General features: G+C 28.9%; 2 protein-coding genes across 3 annotated transcripts; both read left to right on the top strand.

Annotated features, from left to right (window-relative positions):
- The first annotated feature begins 3,293 nt into the window (after nt 1-3,293).
- On the top strand, nt 3,294-7,345 carry LOC8276478 (ATP-citrate synthase alpha chain protein 1). 2 transcript variants are annotated; one of them, XM_002525352.4, is made up of 13 exons: nt 3,294-3,483; nt 3,823-3,929; nt 4,381-4,557; nt 4,671-4,832; nt 4,926-5,006; nt 5,252-5,303; nt 5,391-5,505; nt 5,657-5,738; nt 5,930-6,025; nt 6,137-6,238; nt 6,325-6,441; nt 6,769-6,885; nt 7,027-7,345. In XM_002525352.4, exons 2-13 carry the CDS (start codon nt 3,831-3,833, stop codon nt 7,096-7,098), a joined length of 1,272 nt encoding a protein of 423 aa, XP_002525398.1. In that variant the 5' UTR covers nt 3,294-3,483; nt 3,823-3,830; the 3' UTR covers nt 7,099-7,345. The 2 variants fall into 2 exon arrangements, with proteins under 2 accessions (XP_002525398.1, XP_048233328.1); XM_048377371.1 differs by having other exon boundaries at nt 5,930-6,238.
- Nucleotides 7,346-10,149: 2,804 nt separating this feature from the next.
- Nucleotides 10,150-11,638, top strand: LOC8276479 (F-box/kelch-repeat protein At1g23390). The gene has a single exon (XM_002525353.4). It carries the CDS (start codon nt 10,240-10,242, stop codon nt 11,383-11,385), a length of 1,146 nt encoding a protein of 381 aa, XP_002525399.2. The 5' UTR covers nt 10,150-10,239; the 3' UTR covers nt 11,386-11,638.
- Nucleotides 11,639-19,095: the final 7,457 nt, after the last annotated feature.

Below are 19,095 nucleotides of genomic sequence, written 5' to 3' on the forward strand. Positions count from 1 at the left end.
ACTTTTAGATAAATGAAATTACTAATATGATAATAAATTGCACTTTTACCTATTACAAGCAATATAAATAAAAAATTTAATAATTATTATAAATTTTTTCTTAAAATATTAATTTTATTTTTTATTAAAAACAAAATTATTATGACATGGTCTCGCGTTAGATCCAATAATGACCCGATTTAGTGTTGGCTCTCCCACCATCTCCGGAATTTGGTGAAGTTGGAACGCAGGTTTGATCTGCTGGCAAGAATCCTTTGGAAATCTTTGTAGAAGCGCGAGGAAAGATTTCTAAGCGAAAGGTGTACAAATTTAAATCTTTTATGCTTTCACGAGATGTTTGATTATTACTTTTTATATTTATACGATAACTATTGAATTATTAATTTAATATTTAATGACATTTTTATTACTATCTAATCATTAAAAAAAAAAAAAAGTAACGACCCTGCCTAAAAGTCTCTACATGAAATATTCAAAATGCCTTTTAGGACAGTTGCATTAAAATTAGGAAAAATAATAAAAACATCTATATTTTTAAAATATTTATTGAAAATATGGTATTAATCTTCTTGTGTAAAAATATAAGGTATTGGTTGTTTTTTAATTTTTCTTTGGTTGTTTTAACTAAAAAACAATTACACCGTATTTTAAAAAAAAAGTATACAATGGACATGAATTTTTTTATTAATTTAAAATATTTTTAAAAAATTTCCTTAAAATTATTCTAAATACTAACAAATAAGCAAGAATTATTATAACCGGGTGTTATAATTATTATAACGGGTATTTATCTTTATAATAAATATTTTTATGGCATAATAAAAGTTAATATTTTTATCTTGAAAAAAGAAATTGCGTTGCGGGTTCTCTAAAATTAGTTTGGTTTAAAATATATTTTTTTTATAAATAATTTTCTTTATTTGTAATCCTGGCAATTTGATCATCCTTTCTCCTAACCACTTAAGAGTAAACTGTGTAATTCCCATATTTATTATTCTGCAGGAACATATAGAATTTGGATGATAAATTCGGGAATTCATATAATACTTCATGCAGGAATTATGATATCATGCCTACGTGTTTATCATTCAAAGAATAATCTATCATTACTACATAACATGTATTCCTTAATCTTATAAATTAAGGATTTAAGTACTCAATAAGGCCATGCACATGGAACGATTTTATTTATTTATTTAATAATATGTTTATATGTCAATGTTGAGACGATCAAAATTAAAATTCTTCAAAATCTCAATGATACGCAAATGTGCTGAAAGGTCAAAAATCTTATGATCTGTAGAAACAACAGAAGAACCAAATCATATATGTGGTATTTGGCAAGTATCAGTACGTATAAATGCCATAAATAAGTCAAGAACAACATTTTTAATGTGCATAATCTTGAATTTGTCCAAAGAAACATGTCATGTACTCACGTTTGCACCTATGAAAAACAGAAAATGAGCTGAATTTTTCACAATTCTAGTTGTCTACTCTCTAATATTAAATTTAGCTCCATATCATTATGAAAAATATTAAAGAGCATAATCAAGCTTGATTAATTATATATTTAAATTCGACTCGATTTAATTTAATTTGATAAATATAAAAAATAAAAAAATTAATTAAATTTATATATTTATCGAACTATCTAAATAGCTCGAGTTATAAACTGGGCTCAATTAGTATCGAGCCAATTCTAAATATTTTTTTAAATTAATCTCAATTTTAAATATTTTTTCACCCTTATTTTGTAACATAATTTCTTTGAAAACATCACATGCATTTCAGTAAGTATTACTGTCAGCTTAGTATTGCGTTACTTTAGATCTTATGTCATTAATCACTTGCTGTAAAAATTTAATAAGAGTCGAAGGAGAAAAATAGAATTGGAAAAAATAGAAAGAAAAAAAAAACTTTAAAATTCAAGATTTAGATAAACAAATTAAAAAAAAAATACTGATTCAGAAGTTGTAAAGAAGAATGTAACTTATATTCCTATTTTTGTTTTGGACTGAAATCTGAGGCATGGAGTTATTGAATCTCGAATAATATTGCTACTGGTATACTCGTATAAGATAAATGAATCAAACGGTGATGGGAATCATATTAGAAAACATTGTCCAAGTACTGCCACGTACAAAATCATTTTCCTCCTAAAGGTTATAAAAAAAAAAAAAATTAGAAAATTACAAAGAGCTCCCTAAACTTATTCAAACATTCAAAATTCTTGATGTCCAAATAAAACTTAGTTTGTATTTATTTTTAAATTTAGCATGTAGTTTCTCTTAAAAGAAAAAACTCTAGCATATAGTTCTTATTTTTTCAATATTAGCAATGCACTTTGATATTGATTACAATTTTAGTTTATGATGTGGTTACAATTTCAGTCATAAAAATAAAGAAATTGAATCAGTAATAGAGTTATTAGCTAATTTTAGACACTTCAGATAAATAACTTTTCATCATTTCTATTTAAAGTCTTAAAATTGAAATTTGTAATACTTTTTATTACTGCAATAAATGATAAAAGAAATAAAAAGAAATAAATAAAATGTTAGATTGTTATATTTTCTCTTGAAACTTAATAAAAATAAGTAAAATATGAGAGAAGAATATTGTCCTTAGATCATTTGTTTATTCACTTAAACTGACGTTATTTTTTATTATGTAATAAATTAACAAATTTAATGCTAACTCAATCTATTTTTTATTACCATTCCTGAAACTGTAGCCATGTTAATAAATTTTGCTGATAATTTCGCTAGAAATTAGAGTAGAAATTAATGTCATAATATATTAAAAACCTAAAAACTACGTGCTAAATTTGAAAATAAATTGAAGACATAAGATTTATTTGCCTAAAAAATCTATATTTTTAATTTCCATTATTTATTAAAACCACTTTGAAATTTAGTTCTTCAATCATAAAAGAAAGATTGAACCTATAATACATTATAGTCTACACTTTCAAATTTGAAATTAGAAAATCTAGTTATATTTTAGTCTTTAAACTATTATTTTGTAAGATAAGATAAATTACTCTACTAAATCGTATATTATCCATAGATAATTTAGATAAATTAAATTTATCAATTTTAAAACAGTTAGATTAAAGCATCTTTAAGGTAAAGCTTTAAGGGCCCTGTTGTAATTATCCTAAATGAAATAATAAAAGAGAAATATGGTTGGGACGTTGGTTAAGGAAGGCAGTAGGTGCCGCATGTGGTCTATACCCATAATAAAGGTTCCCGCTAACGAATACTGAGTATAAATTCTTTAACACAAGGAACCATTTTTTTTTTTCTTATATTCAGTTTTTCTTTTCCTTTTCCAATAAAATAAGCTGAACTTCCCACTATAAATACGCTAAAACCAGAGACAGAGAAGTTCAAGTCTTTTTTGTGTTTCTTGTTCTTGCTGTAGCTCTCTTAACTACCTAAACCATTCAGTTTTCTCCCGTTTCCTTCTATTCCAACGGTAATTCCTTCAGTTTTAGTTTTTTTATTTGTTTTTCAAAGTTTCCCAATCGATCTTCTTGTGCTTTCTATGCTTTATGGAACCACAGGCTCATATCTTTGTTAAAAAAAATGAAGGGAAAAAGCTATTAGCCATGTTTAACTGATTGAAAAAGCTGAGCTTTTTGGTTGTTATTTATGGGCTTTTATTGAATGTTTGTTTATATTTTGATTAGATTGTTGGAATTGGGAAATGAGTGATCGTGGGTTTGTTTTGTTTTAGTTTGTGATCTGGTAATGTTAGATCTGTATTGCATTATAATTTTATTGTTTGTGGATACTTTGATTTGGTGGGAATCAGGTTTACAAATGGCACGCAAGAAGATCAGAGAGTATGATTCTAAGAGATTGTTGAAGGAGCATTTCAAGAGGCTTTCTGGCTATGAATTGCCTATCAAATCTGCACAAGTGAGTGAATTTTATTGACCGAGTTAGTTTCAAGTTCCTAGATCTTCGTTTGATTAATTGCAGTTGTTCTGGCCGGCCTTTGTTTAGCTCCAATTTTATTCATTGAAATACAAGAATCGAGATCATGCTAATGCTGAGTTCTAAATCATTAGTTGATTCCTTACTGGAAATTGAGCATTGGGTGATTATGGGTTTTAATAGATGGTTTCAGTGGACAACTAGTTAAGCCGTTTGAAGGGATTGGGACTAATGTGTTAAAACTCAATTAGTATTGCATGATCAAGTATCCTGAATGTTGAAACCTTTATCAATGACATGTCCTTATTCTGTTATAAAGTTCTGTATTGTTTGCGTCAGCAGAAATCTAACTCTCTTAAATTAAAATCCCATATTATTATCCTAGCTCTGTAACTCCATTCTGTATGTGAATTCATTTGTGCAATCCGTTCAGGTTACGGAATCAACTGATTTCAATGAGCTAGCAGAGAAGGAACCTTGGCTTTCTTCTGGGAAACTGGTTGTGAAGCCCGACATGTTATTTGGGAAACGGGGCAAGAGTGGTCTGGTTGCTTTAAATCTTGATCTGGCTGAAGTTGCTATTTTTGTGAAAGAACGCCTTGGCAAAGAGGTACACTAATTTACCCAGCAGTATCTCTTGCTGTGGCTAAATGGAAAACTTTGTTAACCAACAACCATGCAGATTTTAATTTTTGGATTAAATTTATGTCTCTTGGTTAATAGGTGGAGATGGGTGGATGTAAAGGACCAATAACAACATTCATCGTTGAACCCTTCATCCCCCACAATGAAGAATTTTATCTTAATATGGTTTCTGAGCGACTTGGTTGCAGCATAAGCTTTTCAGAATGTGGTGGAATTGAAATTGAAGAGAATTGGGATAAGGTGCTTTTAGATGTGAAAGATTACAAAAGTTTTTCTGTTCAAGCTTCTGTTTACCCATCTCAATGATATTTATATGAAGATATCTTTATCCAGGTCAAGACTATATTTGTTCCAACTGGAGCATCGTTTACTTCTGAAGTATGTGCTCCACTTGTTGCAACCCTCCCATTGGAGGTAATCTCTGTGATATCAATTCTCTGGTTGACTTTATGTGTGTTGTGGCTTCACTGTTGTTAATGGTCAGCCTCACTTTAGCATTAAGTTTAATTTTCAAATATCAGCGAGGGAGAGAGAGAGAGAGAGAGTATTACTTGTTTGACAATTGGAATTTTGGGAAGAGTACTTGTCAAATAGCCAAGCATATAATTCATTATTTCGATTTTCTTTTTTCTTTCTTTTTTAAATTAAATCTTCTGCAGATAAAAGGAGAACTCGAGCAGTTTATTAAAGTTGTTTTTGCTCTATTTCAAGGTACAATTTATGGTTTTCAGCACTCCATATATTGATGAAGTTCTGAATTTGACTGTTCTGCTAACCTATGAATTTTGTGCATGTCAGATCTTGACTTCACTTTCTTAGAGATGAATCCTTTCACTTTGGTTGATGGAAAGCCTTATCCCTTGGATATGAGGGGTGAGCTGGATGATACTGCTACCTTCAAGAACTTCAAGAAGTACATTTCATTTTCTTCCATGATTTTTCTCCTTCACTTGCTATTTTAACTGCCTTGTAATCCTAACTATTCAATGCATCTGAATTATGAAGTGTTAAAAGTGTTAACCTTTCCATTTTTAGTATACCTTAAATTATTTTGGTTTCTGTAGATGGGGAGACATTGAATTCCCAATGCCATTTGGAAGAGTTATGAGCCCCACTGAGAGCTTCATTCATGGGCTAGATGAAAAGGTAAATTAGACAATTTGTAGATGTGTTCAGATATTTATAGGCATGCCTGACCTTTTTCTACATCTCCAAATGTCTCCGAATCGATTCCCATGGAGTAAACACACACACACACTACAATTTATTAACTTGTTTTCTCCAATGGGAATCCTGCAAACTTTGTTAAATTTATTTTTATCTTAATTTTCTTGCAGACAAGTGCATCTCTGAAATTCACAGTTCTGAATCCAAAGGGGCGAATTTGGACTATGGTGGCTGGAGGAGGCGCAAGTGTCATCTATGCTGATACTGTATGGTTCTGTTTGTTCGGATACAGGATTTCGATGGAAATGGATCCTTCCCTTTCCTTTTTTATTTTTCCCAATATCAGGTGTCTCATGTTTCTCAGTTGTCCTCATCAGGTCGGAGATCTTGGTTATGCTTCCGAGTTAGGGAACTATGCTGAATACAGTGGAGCCCCCAATGAAGAGGAAGTATTGCAGTATGCTAGAGTTGTAATTGATGTGAGAAATCAACTTTCCATAATAGTGTTGTGTCACAGTTTGAATGTTAGTACATGAAACTGATGTATCATTTCTATTATCGACAGTATGCAACTTCTAATCCTGATGGCCGTAAGAGAGCCCTTGTAATTGGAGGAGGAATTGCTAACTTCACTGATGTTGCTGCTACATTTAATGGCATTATTCGAGCCTTGAGGGAGAAGGTAAGTTTGCATAAACCGATAAGACTTTTGTTCTTTTAATGTAATTATTCAAGCTGGGTAATGCAGTATGAAGTCAATTGCATTTCCACTGAAAATCTTCTCATAATTTGCAGCATAAATTTTTTTAGTATAACTAAAATCCAAAAACCTCACTGCTTAGTGCCAAGTGTTAACTGTTAAACCCCATTTCTTTTACTTTAAAATTTCAAACATTTTCCCTTGAATACAATATAATGTCTTACTTTAAACTCGTCATTATGGAGAAACAACAAATGTTTTGCTATGTTTCGCTAGTGTTAATTGGGATATTGATATATGATTTTTCAGGAATCTAAGCTTAAGGCAGCAAGGATGCAAATATTCGTGAGGAGAGGAGGTCCTAATTACCAGAGAGGTCTTGCAAAAATGAGGATACTTGGAGAAGAAATCGGCATTCCCATTGAGGTACTGATAATTGTGAAATCTTTTGTGTATAACTACTTGTAAATTGTCATTCTGAAGAAATAAAAGGGAAAAAGAAAATAGCCCTGCTTCACCTCAAGAAATGTTCTAAACTATAACCGTTTTAATGCCTTTGTGGTATAGGTTTATGGCCCTGAAGCAACAATGACTGGTATATGCAAGCAGGCAATCGACTGCATCACTGCGGCTGCATAAGTTTCGCCTCCTTAGATTAATCTGTGTTGTTCTTTTCTTTCTTTTATCGTGGGAAATTTATTAAGTGTTCTTTACATCTTTGTTTGTACTAGGACATCCAACAAAGAAATGTTAATTAGTGTTCGAATAATTAAGAGCTGCTTACTTTGTATTTACAATCTCTCCTGCTTTACCTCAATGCAACTTTCTAAGCCGACTAAAATATAGTCGTTGAGCTAGGCCAACCCATTTGAGCTTGGCCAATCCATTTGAGCTTCAATCTTTTTGGATGCTTCAATTCAAACACAACAATGGAAGATGGGTCTGTTTCATTAACCAGGTTTTATCCGATTACCAACAAAGAAAATAAGTAAAAAGATTGTGTCTTTGGAGAAGTTCCACAAAGTATTCCTGAAGGTTGTTCTGCTGTTGCAACTACATCGACTGAAGGTGAGACTTCTTTCTTAATTATTCCCGAATCCAATTATGAACATCTTATTATGAAAATCTTGCCGGCCATCTCAGTTCCTGCTTAAGATTACTGCTCTATGTCACAGTATTACTATTTAAAGGAAATAAAATAAAATAAAATAAGTAGTTGAAGTTTTGGTAGGTGTAATGTCAGAAAGACCTGGGGGTATTCTGAAGGATACAGTAATGACAACCAATAAAAATACAACAATTAATAAATATAGTTACATGGCGTGGGAGACTACTAAGTCTATCTAAGAAATTTTTAGAGCAATAATGCTTCAAAAATAAATGATGTTCTAGTAGTTCTTGAACCTTTATGTAAAGTTATTTCTTATTGAGTGGAGGAAGAATATTTGGTTTCTAAAGCTAAAAATTTGCTTGTGCGTTGAGTGATACAATATGATCACAGAGCCAAGGATATGTGAAGAAGAGTCTTCCCCAGTTGAAACCTCTATTGGTGTTGCATTTGGACGGCCAAATAAATGTATATCATTTGCTAATCAATTCAATTAACTTAACCCAACTACAACAACTTTACATTCATTCCATCCCCGAAGCTCATGCCATTAAACCTATTTGCAGCTATTACAAAAATAGAAAATCTCGTTTCTTTAATCTTTAACTGCAGAGGCAACCCACTTGGAATAGTCAAGTATCTTTTAGGGGTCTCAGACAGGCAGATGAACTGAACAACTTAATTAAATTAAATATAAAGAGTTTGTGTGTAGGGATATGAGATAGGTTTGAATTAATGAACATCTTTAAATTGCAAACTTTTTTAGGGGTTTCAAACAGGCAGATGAACAGAACAACTTTGAATTCCGATCAAGTAAAAAAGATTGTGCTTATTATCTTTTTGTAGACATGCAGTGGGTTGTTGAGTTGAAGGGATAGTTGTCAGGTAAGCAGTTGCATGAGTCATGGGTCATATTATATAATCGTAGGCTTGTTCTCTTCTTCATAATTCCCAATCAATAGCCACGTTCTTAGCATGCAAATAATTTCAAATCTTGTTCTTTCCTAGCTCTCTCAACCATAATTTTGATTGCCTTTGCCATTGTTAAAATAAAGTAAAATTAATAAATGATAAATAAATATTTATTAATTTTAAATAATGTATATATTAATTATTTAATATTAAAATTTAAATATATATATATATATATATTTTTTATTATGATATATAAAATACTTGAATAGAAATTTTTAGAAAGAAATATTAGCTTGGTAGGGTTTCATAGTAAAATAAGAGATATGAAGATGGATCCATTTATTTATAGACCCATTTATGTCTCTGGTCTTTGTGTAAAATTTTTTATAGTGATAGTTTATATAGGAATAATTTCTATATAATAATAAAAATTACGGTCTCAATTTAAACCAGTTATAAATAGAAATAAATTCTCTATTATAATAAATTATAAATTATTGAAGTTCCATATTAAGAAAATATGTTTCTATATTGTAATATTTGTATAGTTAATTTAAAAAAATATATGTTATGTTATGTTCTATTTTATCGTAGTATTATTTTATTTCATCAAATCTTATTTATATAATATGATAAGATATTAACATATTTTATCTTCGGTTTATAGCATTTTATCTACGAGATTAAGTATTGAATTTTGCTAAAGTACCATTGTGCCACCATATAATTATTAGTCTATTTTTAATTATAGATTATTAATTAATATTATTTTAAATAATTTATTTGTTTTATATGTGTTTTAGTTAATAAATTTATATCTAATTTATAATTATTTAAACAAGTCAAAATTTTATAGTTGAATCTTACAGTTGTCAAATACCACTAATTAAATTCTAAAAATAAATAAAATAAAATATTTGATTAATCAATAATTAAGTCCTATATATAATTCACTAATCTAGTATATAATTATATTAAAAAATTATTAAAATTAAAATACTATCAATAGTTATAGGTTTATGCGTATCATATAAGTTTATAAATATTGATAAAATTTTAATTTTAATAATTTATTGGCATAATTAAATACTAGATTAGTCAATTATATACAATACTTAGTTATTATCAATTTAACTAAAAAATTAATTTATAAAAATTATATATAAATTTATTGATAATCTATATTAGTAGAAAAATATATAAAATAAATAAGTTATTTAAAATAATATTAATTAATAGTCTATAATTAAAAATAGACTTATAATATTAAGGTGCTATAATAGTTCTATAGTAAAATTCTAAATTATAATAAAAACTAATTTTAATAAAAAATCAATCATAATAATAATAATAAATTAACCTCTAATATCATACATTTTGACATAGTAAATGGAACATGGAACTTACTATTTGTGGTATTCCTTGAATGAAATATATACAAGTGATTATTGTATATGTCAATTTCTCCTCATTAGAAATACAGAAGATATGGAGAAATATTATATTTATTCTTTAGTAATTATATTGCATCTGCCATGCACCTGTCACAATTTATTATTCATAGTGTATATGTGGACACGAATATTTATATACACAGAGTCACACGATTGCTGAAGCATGACTGTATCAGCAAGTCATCGTTATATAAGACAATCAAATTATATTCACATTCATCCATTAATTTATAACAATCACCTATATCCGAACCTTCTCTTCTCGTCACTTTCTTTTTTCTTTTTCTCTTCATTTGCAAGAAAATGTCAAAAGTTAGTAAAGCAGAAAACGGAGAGCAAGAACAAGAACAATCCACAATCCATGGAGACATCCTAGAATCCATAGTCACTCGTGTTCCTCTCATCGACCTTCTCTCTACATTCCAAGTCTCCATATCTTGGAACCGCGCTGTTTTAACTTCTCTTCATCGTTTCAACAGAATCAAACCATGGCTTATCCTCCATACGCAAGCCACACGGTCTCCTTACTCCACAGCCGCACACGCCTACGATCCTCGCTCGGACGTCTGGGTTCAAGTTCAGCAGCCTCCAATCAGTTACATCTCAGCCCTCCGATCCTCTCACTCCACACTCCTCTACATGTTATCTCCTTCTAACTTTTCATTCTCTTTCGACCCTATGCATTTGATGTGGCACAACGTGGACGCCCCACTTGTTTGGAGAACGGACCCTGTTGTTGCTGTTGTTGGGCACCGTGTCGTTGTAGCCGGCGGTACATGTGATTTCGAGGACGATCCTTTAGCTGTGGAGATTTACGACATGAAGACACGCTCGTGGGACACATGTGAGTCCATGCCAGCTTTCTTCAAAGACTCAGCTTCCTCAATGTGGCTTTCAACAGCTGTACAAGGTAATAAAATGTACGTTGTAGTGAAAAGCACTGGCGTCGCTTACTGGTTTGACCCAGAAGCTAAGTCTTGGTCTGGACCTTATAGTCTGTGTCCTGACACAAATGTGAGCTGTTGTTGCATTGGATTCGCTAATGGCCGTCTGATTCTTACTGGTCTGACTGGGGACAATGAGGGTACAGTTAGTAGCGTGAGATTATGGGAGCTAAACAGCGAGTCAATGGAGCTATGCAAAGAAATGGGCGAGATGCCCAGTCTTTTAGTAGAGAAGCTGAGAGGTGAGATTTTGAGTACAGTTGTGAATGTGATGGGTGATTTTGTGTTTGTAATCAGTACTTCGGCTCTTGACGAGGTGCTCCTATGCGAGCTAGGCGGCGCGTGTAATAGTTGGAGCAGTGTACGAAATGCGGTGGTGAACGATAAGTGTCGGTTGAGCCAAAGATTGGTGTTCACATGTGCTAACGTGGGCTTGGTCGATTTGCATAGAGCGACAGCAGCTAATGGCAGGCGATTCAGTATTGTAGAAAGCATGGGAGAGTGAGTAATACGAGTGTTCTATTCCTATAGTTAAGCATTGAATGATTGAGTTTTATTATTTAATTATTCATTTGTGGCCTTGATGAATTTAATAGAAATGTGTATGTAGGTACCCAATACTCTAATAAACTCAAATTTAAGCATAAGCATATCTCTTGTAATCCAATTTACCACTGATATGGATGCAGGATATGCATAAGCTGTATAGTTGGTATCATTTAATGTATGATTCAATTAGCAGTCCAGTTTCAACTTAACTACTCTTTGCAGAACTTAAAAAAGATTATCATCAGTACTGGTTGCATATAATTGATAGGAAACTGAACTATCAGCTAATGATCTGTGTATGTTTAGGGGTCCAAATATTCTTAGCACTTAAATTATTAGGTTCAAGTGGTCTACATATCTCCATCTTTAGATACTATTACACTTGTTATGAAAGCTAATATTGATAGCAATATTTTGAATTAGTCTAATCATAGTTGTACATCTTAACTTGAGTTAGGTTTCAAACTAGTATTACCAACATAGAATGACTTTTAATTTGGCTTCTAATATTATTGGTGGGAAAAGAATGGTTGCAGTTTGTGTGACTTCAAAGGCTACTTAAGAAGATGTCAAATTGATTTTACCCCACCAAAGTTAGAAGTGGATCGGATTGGTAACATACCATACCATACCAAACCAAAATGGAAAAGACAAACTCCCCCAAATTCATTCTTAATTTGTTTTGAGTCTTTTTTTCCTTAAAAGAATATGAAAAGATTTCTTTTTGTCACTATCATCACAACTAAAAAGAAACCAATTCAACCAAACTATCTTACCTATAATCTATATATATATATTTATGTACATATTCTTCATGAATAAAGAAAAAATGGAAGTTTTACCTCCACGCAACTTTCAAAGAGAAGTGAAGGAACGTCTCTAATATCATCTTCTTGCTCTCATTCCAGTTGCATTTTTAAGTAGAAGTAGTTGTTGGGTTGTTGAAAGCTGCATTGAGAAAAAAAAAAAGATATATTATTCTAATCCATCTTCAGATTGCAATACCAACTTTAAAAATTTGTCTTTTCTTTTATTTATTATATAATTAATCACCATGATAGAATATTAATTATATATGTATTTTTATTCTTATTAATTTAGTGAATATTTTGACAAATAAAAAAATAATATGTGTATGAAATATTTTAAATTTAATAATTGAAAAATATTTAATTATTTAAAATTAATAACTGTATCAATTATTTATTAATATGATGTATAAGTAAGGACACGCAGCTCGACTAAACAAAAAAAAATCCATTTTATATTGATTCTTGCAAGCTTTCAAATTAATTAAAAAAATTACTTTTAAAGTTTTCCAAAAAGTATTTTAATATAACATATATTCCTCAAAATACTCGGTCTATGACATAGATTTTTAATCCAAAACTATATGATTTGCATTTCCATTTGAACAGTATTTAAAATATTAAAATATTTAGTGCATCTTATCATGTGTACCATAGAATCCTACCTGTGTGCACCCTTATTTTGCAGAAGGTCTATTTCCTTGTCCAAAATAGTGGTCCATGGGTAGAGGATGAGGAGAGGATCTGTTAGATAATTAAATTTGAAGTAAACATATAGCCGTAAGCACTCCCAAATTAATGTCCTCCTTACACATTGGATAAAGGATTTAAATATCTCTAATAAACAAAGCTTCCCTACAAATTAACTGGTGGTCTTGAAATATTGTGGACCAAATTTATGCTCTCTCCAATTAATCCCATGAATGAATCCATGTCGAATGTATATATATATATACGTTAACCCTACTGGTTCAAGATATTCTAAGGCAGTTGGCAATAATTATTTTGGTCTCATGCACATCATCAGTATCTAATTTCTTTTGTATATTCCTGTGGATTATTATTACTCATACAACTCGCATTTCGATTTTTCATGGTCCATTCACCTCTAATGAGTTTGTAATATTTCAATGAACCAATCATTATATGTAAATTAAAAGAAACAAAATAAGATTATTATTATTATTATTATTATTATTATAAGATACATGAGGGGTACATTAATTAAGAAACTTATATTTTTATTATCAATAAAACATAAAATATACAATTACTTTAAATTAAAATAGTCAATTAATCAAATACTAATATATTTTCTAATTTATTTTCGAAAATATTTATATATATAAAAACTTAAATTAACATTTTTTTTTTTTTATGTGTCCTGCAATATCTTAACTTTTATCAAAAGAAATATTGTATCTGTTTTACAGCCCATGTTCAAAGGCATATCAGCCGTACCCACTGCAATTCGTGTACAAATGCAAAAGCCCATTTCAGAGATCAAAAGCCCATTCTCAGAATTAATATTTATTTTTGTTGTTGTTCTGATCTACCAACAGCCTCCCTCTTCCCTCGAATATAACTATGACCTTGATATTGTAATTAATGATAAATAATCTCCATTCTTACAACAATTTCTTTTCTTTTTAAACAAGAGATACATTAATTGAAGGAAAATTTATAAACTATCTATATTTTTTTATTTTTTTTATCTAATATATAATATTTTTAATCTTTTATTATTTTTTAGTAAAACAATAAAAAAAAAACTACAAAACAATTACACCATCATTTTGAAAAAAAAATTAAAAAATAATATTTCTGAAAAATAAAATTTACACAATAAAAATAATATTTTTTATCGATCTTAGAATATTTTTAAAAAATTATTTTAATCGAATATAAAATTAATTTAAAAAATATATTTTTTAACATGAACGAATTTATTTTTCTATTTACACATTCGTAATTCGTGGCAATAATACTATTTACTTTGTAATTTACTTCTCAAACTAATAGGAATTCGTTGATGTTATATAAAGGCTACAAATTTTATTATATGATAATTTTGATAAACAGGAAGCTCTAATATTTACTTAATTTCAATGATTATCTTAGCTAATGATTTTTGCTGCTTATCTTTATATTATATAATATTATATCAAAAATTTAATTTAGTTATTTTAAATATTTAGTAGAAAATGAATATTTTCTTTTTAAAACCAATAATAGTAATAATAAGTAAAAGAAGAAAAACCATGAGTAACAATCGCTGTCAAGGATGAATATCCTGGGATTAGTTAGAGGCATGACAGGTCAAAAGAAAATAAAAAGTGAGAAGCAGGCAGCATAGAGACTGAAGAAAGAAAATCAAATTTTGAATTGAAATGGAAATAATAGAATAAAGGAATAGTAGGTCTGGACAGTTGGTCCACCATTGGAATCATGATGACTTGGAAATTGGGCCCACTTTGGCCCAACAACAACAGAATATAGCTATTGTCATCAATCATGGGTCCCCTTCGACATGATCTCCGGTACCCTTAAATCTACAATCCTATTTTTCTACTGTTTCTTTTCTCTACCTAACATTATCACCCCCCAACCCCAATTAAATTAATTTTAATAAGAATAAACACCACTTTTCGATTTTTAATTTTCAACTAACACTTTCACTTCCTACTTACTAATTTCTTCTTTCTCTTTTTTTCTCAAAAACAAATAATTCATCCTTCGTTCAAATGAACCGTGGACTAGTCATTTTTTTACACTCATTATATAAATAAAAATTTATCTAGTATAAAAAGAAGTATTTAAACTCAAAATTTTACCATTCAAAAAATAAATGTTCTTACCACTCGAACTAATTTTTAAACATTTTTCTCATTTTTCTATATATATTCGATAATATATGTTCGATTCTTTTTATATTGATAATTTTATGAATCAATAAATCATAAATATTAAAATTATTAATTTATTAGATATTAAATATAAAATGATTGATATATATGATTATAGAAAACGCCATTTTATATATAAATAAGATAATTAATTCTCACAAATGTCTGTTGTTACTTATAATAAGAATAAAAAGAGACCAAGAGTAATGGAGCCAATGATTATTTAAGATTCAAATAATCTTTTGATGGAGCATAGCAAAAAGAAGAAAAACAAGTAAATCTAATTATCAACTAAGCTAATCAGAAAACCACCAAACCATGCGCATTAATCACTCGAAGGAGTAGATAAGACCTTAGTTAATTGACTATTAGGACAAGGGTCAAAAATAAAAATATCCAATCAACTTTTTTGTGGTCAGGCTGATCAAAGATCTTATTCTTGTACTGGGATATTGATGGATAGGTAAAACAGCTGATCTAATGATTGTCTTAATCTTAACTTAACCCATAAGATCAACCCTCTAGCTTACTATGCTACTGTCAATGTCCCTTCACTCAAATTACCTCTCTTGAATAATTCAACATTTTTACTTAAAATTAAAAATTCATAAGTATGTTCAAAATAAGTTAATAATGGAAGATTTAATTATATATATATATATATATATATATATATATATATATATATATATTCAATTTAAAAGCTTTAATTAAATCAAAATTCATTTAAAATGGTAACTTTTATACTTGAAACACTAATTTATTAGATGTTCATGTTTTTAGCAGAGTAGATTTCATTACCCTTCATACAACTTTACATTATCTGTTTTAGTTTGATCGTTAGCTCTTAATATATCTTCAAATATCTTTTAAAGGTTATATTCTAATTTTTCATATGTTTGTGAGAAAAATAGGTATAATTTATATTTAAAGTGGTAGACTTTAGCATTTTTATTTTAGGAATTCTCTATTATCTTTTTTTTTTCTGTTAATCCATTTTAAATATCACTTTTTTTCTATTTTATATTAAACGATGTCTCCATTTCAAATTAACTGTCTCTTTTTTATAATAAAATAATTTTCAATTATATATCACTTTTATATATTCAATACAACATTCTTTTTTTTTATTATTTTTTTTATTCTTGTGTTGGAATATATATAAAATAAAATTCACAATATCAATAAGGGTAATTTAGTATAGTTTAATTAATTCTTGCTTGTAATTATCTTCTTAAATATTTTCTTAATCTAATTGAACTACTAAAAAGGGACAATTAGTATGGAATAGAAAGTATTTCTTTTTAAATTTTTTTTGATTATTTATTACTTTTATTTTTTTTATTTTATCTTTATGTTGAAATAGGTATTATAAATTTTACAGTATCTATAAAAAAGATAATTTAATCTAATTTAATTAATTTTTTATAATTAAGTCTATTAGATATATTTTTTTAATTTAAATCAACTACTAAACTACCACCATTAGTATAGAATGGAGTAAGGACGCTTAGAAATCAAAATAATTATATGATTAGAAAGTGCCCTTTATTATACAAGATGACTATCTTTAAAACAATGTGGCCCATGAAGAGGCATAGGAGTTCCACTGTAACTGGGCAGGAAACCTGTTGGGGGTGCAACGCTGTTAGCCCCTGTCTCTTGCCTTTAATCATATCACTAAGCACGCTGCCGATTTTTCTTTTTTCTTTTTTTCTTTTTATATGCAATTTAATTTAATTGATTCCGTCATATCTTTTGGATGTATGAAAACCGGGAAAAATATAAGTACTCAATCACACAGATTTAATCTTTTAAAAATATTAACTTTTTTTTTTTGAGAATCGTTTAATATTAATATTAATCACTGGTTGTAAAACATTCATGATTAATATAGCGTATATTTAAAATATAGCTCATGTGTCAAGAGAATTTACTTTTAGAAGTGAGAGATTTTAAATTCAATTTGTATTAGGTGAATTATACTTTTATAACGAATATAAAAAAATTATTATTTTTTATTGTATAAGTCCTCTCATATAAAAGAATAAAAAATTAATAGTAAACTGATCGATTAGATACAATTAAAAATAACTAATACTTAAAATTTTTAAATAATAAATCGAATCGACCCTGACTTAATTATTTATTTATAATTCTACATTTGGTCATTATACTTTTATCTATTTTAATGTTAATTTTTTAACAACCAAAATTAAATTTGTATTAATTTTCAAAATAGTTAAAACAAATATATATTTTTTAAACTAGTGTAGATTCCATAGATAACACAACGACAGTGCGCCATCGTGAAAATTTATATAACTAACACGACATATATAGCCTTCTAATGAGAATAAGAAAACAAAATTATTTCATGGTTCTTAAGATTTTTTGGGTTATTTTCTTCTTCTTTTTTTAAAGTGCTATTCATATTCTCTGACTTTTTCGATTATTAGACATTTTAGTTAGTTGATCTATTGTATCATTAATATTTAAAAGAAAAATATAAACTTTAGTTCCTATATTTACACAATGACAAAATATTCTAATTTCTTACATAATTTAAAAAACAAAAAACACTCCAATTTCTTTTAGTTTAAAACTTTACACTCGACCATAGTTAAAGATTCGGAAAAAAAGAAATCATAATTAAAGATTGTCAATTTTAAATATGTTAACTATAAACACTCTCAATTTTCAGCATGTTAATCCTAAAGTTGGTGTCCTTCTTTAAAAGTGAATGCAACATAAATATAAGGACTAAATGGTATGATAATTAAAAGTCTTGGAGTAGGATTAAAATAGAAAAGGAAAGGTGCAATTAGCAAAGATAAAATGAAGAGAATTAATAAAAGAAGGTGGAGTTGCAATCTCCCAGAAGCGACCAAAATACCCTAGGACAGAATATGGGGTTTTAGGAGTTAGGAGAGGTTTTTTTGGTAGAAAATTTACATGGAGCTCTAAAATTCTCTGCCACCGCCACGTATTAGTATTTGCTTAGTTCCATAATTGCATTTATTAATTGTTGATTAGAGAATATTCAGTTTTCCCAATGCGACAAAAATGCTCTTGGGCTTTGGGTTCCACAAATTACAGCACTTCTAGGCATTTTCGCCTTTTTATTTTTTTAAAAGAGGCCCCTCCTCTCTTCATTTTCTTTTTATCTACAATTTTACCCTATTGTTACTCCATCTTGTTAATGTGAGATCAAATTGTAAACTTATCATTATATTAACTCCAGCAATAATTTAGATGATAACTATTCCAGCACCATATTATTTATGGCCTCTCAATATAATTTTTTCTTCTTCTTCTTAGTTTTTATTTTTCCGGTTTAATTTAATCTGACAGATATTTACTTCTTTTTTTTTCTAATTTTTCCAATAGTTCTAATTTTTACTTAATTTAATATTTATTTAAATTTTATCTTTAATAATATTTAAAAACATTTTTTATGCACTCTACATATAGACATAATAAACATATGTAAGAACATGTTTTACCTAAAATGCCCACGCAAGCGGCGATGGTCCGGCGAAGGCATTTTAGAGATTCTTTCCCGGCATTCAATGCATATTAATATTATTATTTATTAATACTTTTTTTTTTTTTAATTATCAGTTGTTGTAAGTTACTTAGGTAGGCTACCAAAAAGCTAATGCCATGCACGCACCACGATCACCACTCGGCGTATTTTAGTCTTTTCGTATTAAAATTAAAAAAAATATATATATTCTATATATAAAAAAGGGGACGAATAGGGATATCCGCACATACTGTGAGCACATGGGCAAGATGGTAAGATGCACTGTAGTGGCCTATTAGATCAATCACCACCACTGATGGGATTGATTTATGCATCGTGAAGCGGGAAAAAAGAAAAGAAAAAGAAAAAGAAAAGAAGTGGGAAAGCAAATATATGGTGGGTCCATCCATGTATGTAATAAT

Source organism: Ricinus communis, chromosome 7 (assembly GCF_019578655.1).
Source record: "Ricinus communis isolate WT05 ecotype wild-type chromosome 7, ASM1957865v1, whole genome shotgun sequence".
In the NCBI taxonomy this organism is placed as follows: Eukaryota; Viridiplantae; Streptophyta; class Magnoliopsida; order Malpighiales; family Euphorbiaceae; genus Ricinus; species Ricinus communis.

Coding starts and splice junctions, on each gene's coding strand:
- LOC8276478 (XM_048377371.1), top strand. CDS start 3,831: ATGGCACGCAAGAAGATCAGAGAGTATGATTCTAAGAGATTGTTGAAG. Junction 3,930..4,380: donor TGCCTATCAAATCTGCACAA/GTGAGTGAATTT, acceptor CAATCCGTTCAG/GTTACGGAATCAACTGATTT. Junction 5,506..5,656: donor ACCTTCAAGAACTTCAAGAA/GTACATTTCATT, acceptor TGGTTTCTGTAG/ATGGGGAGACATTGAATTCC.
- LOC8276479 (XM_002525353.4), top strand. CDS start 10,240: ATGTCAAAAGTTAGTAAAGCAGAAAACGGAGAGCAAGAACAAGAACAA.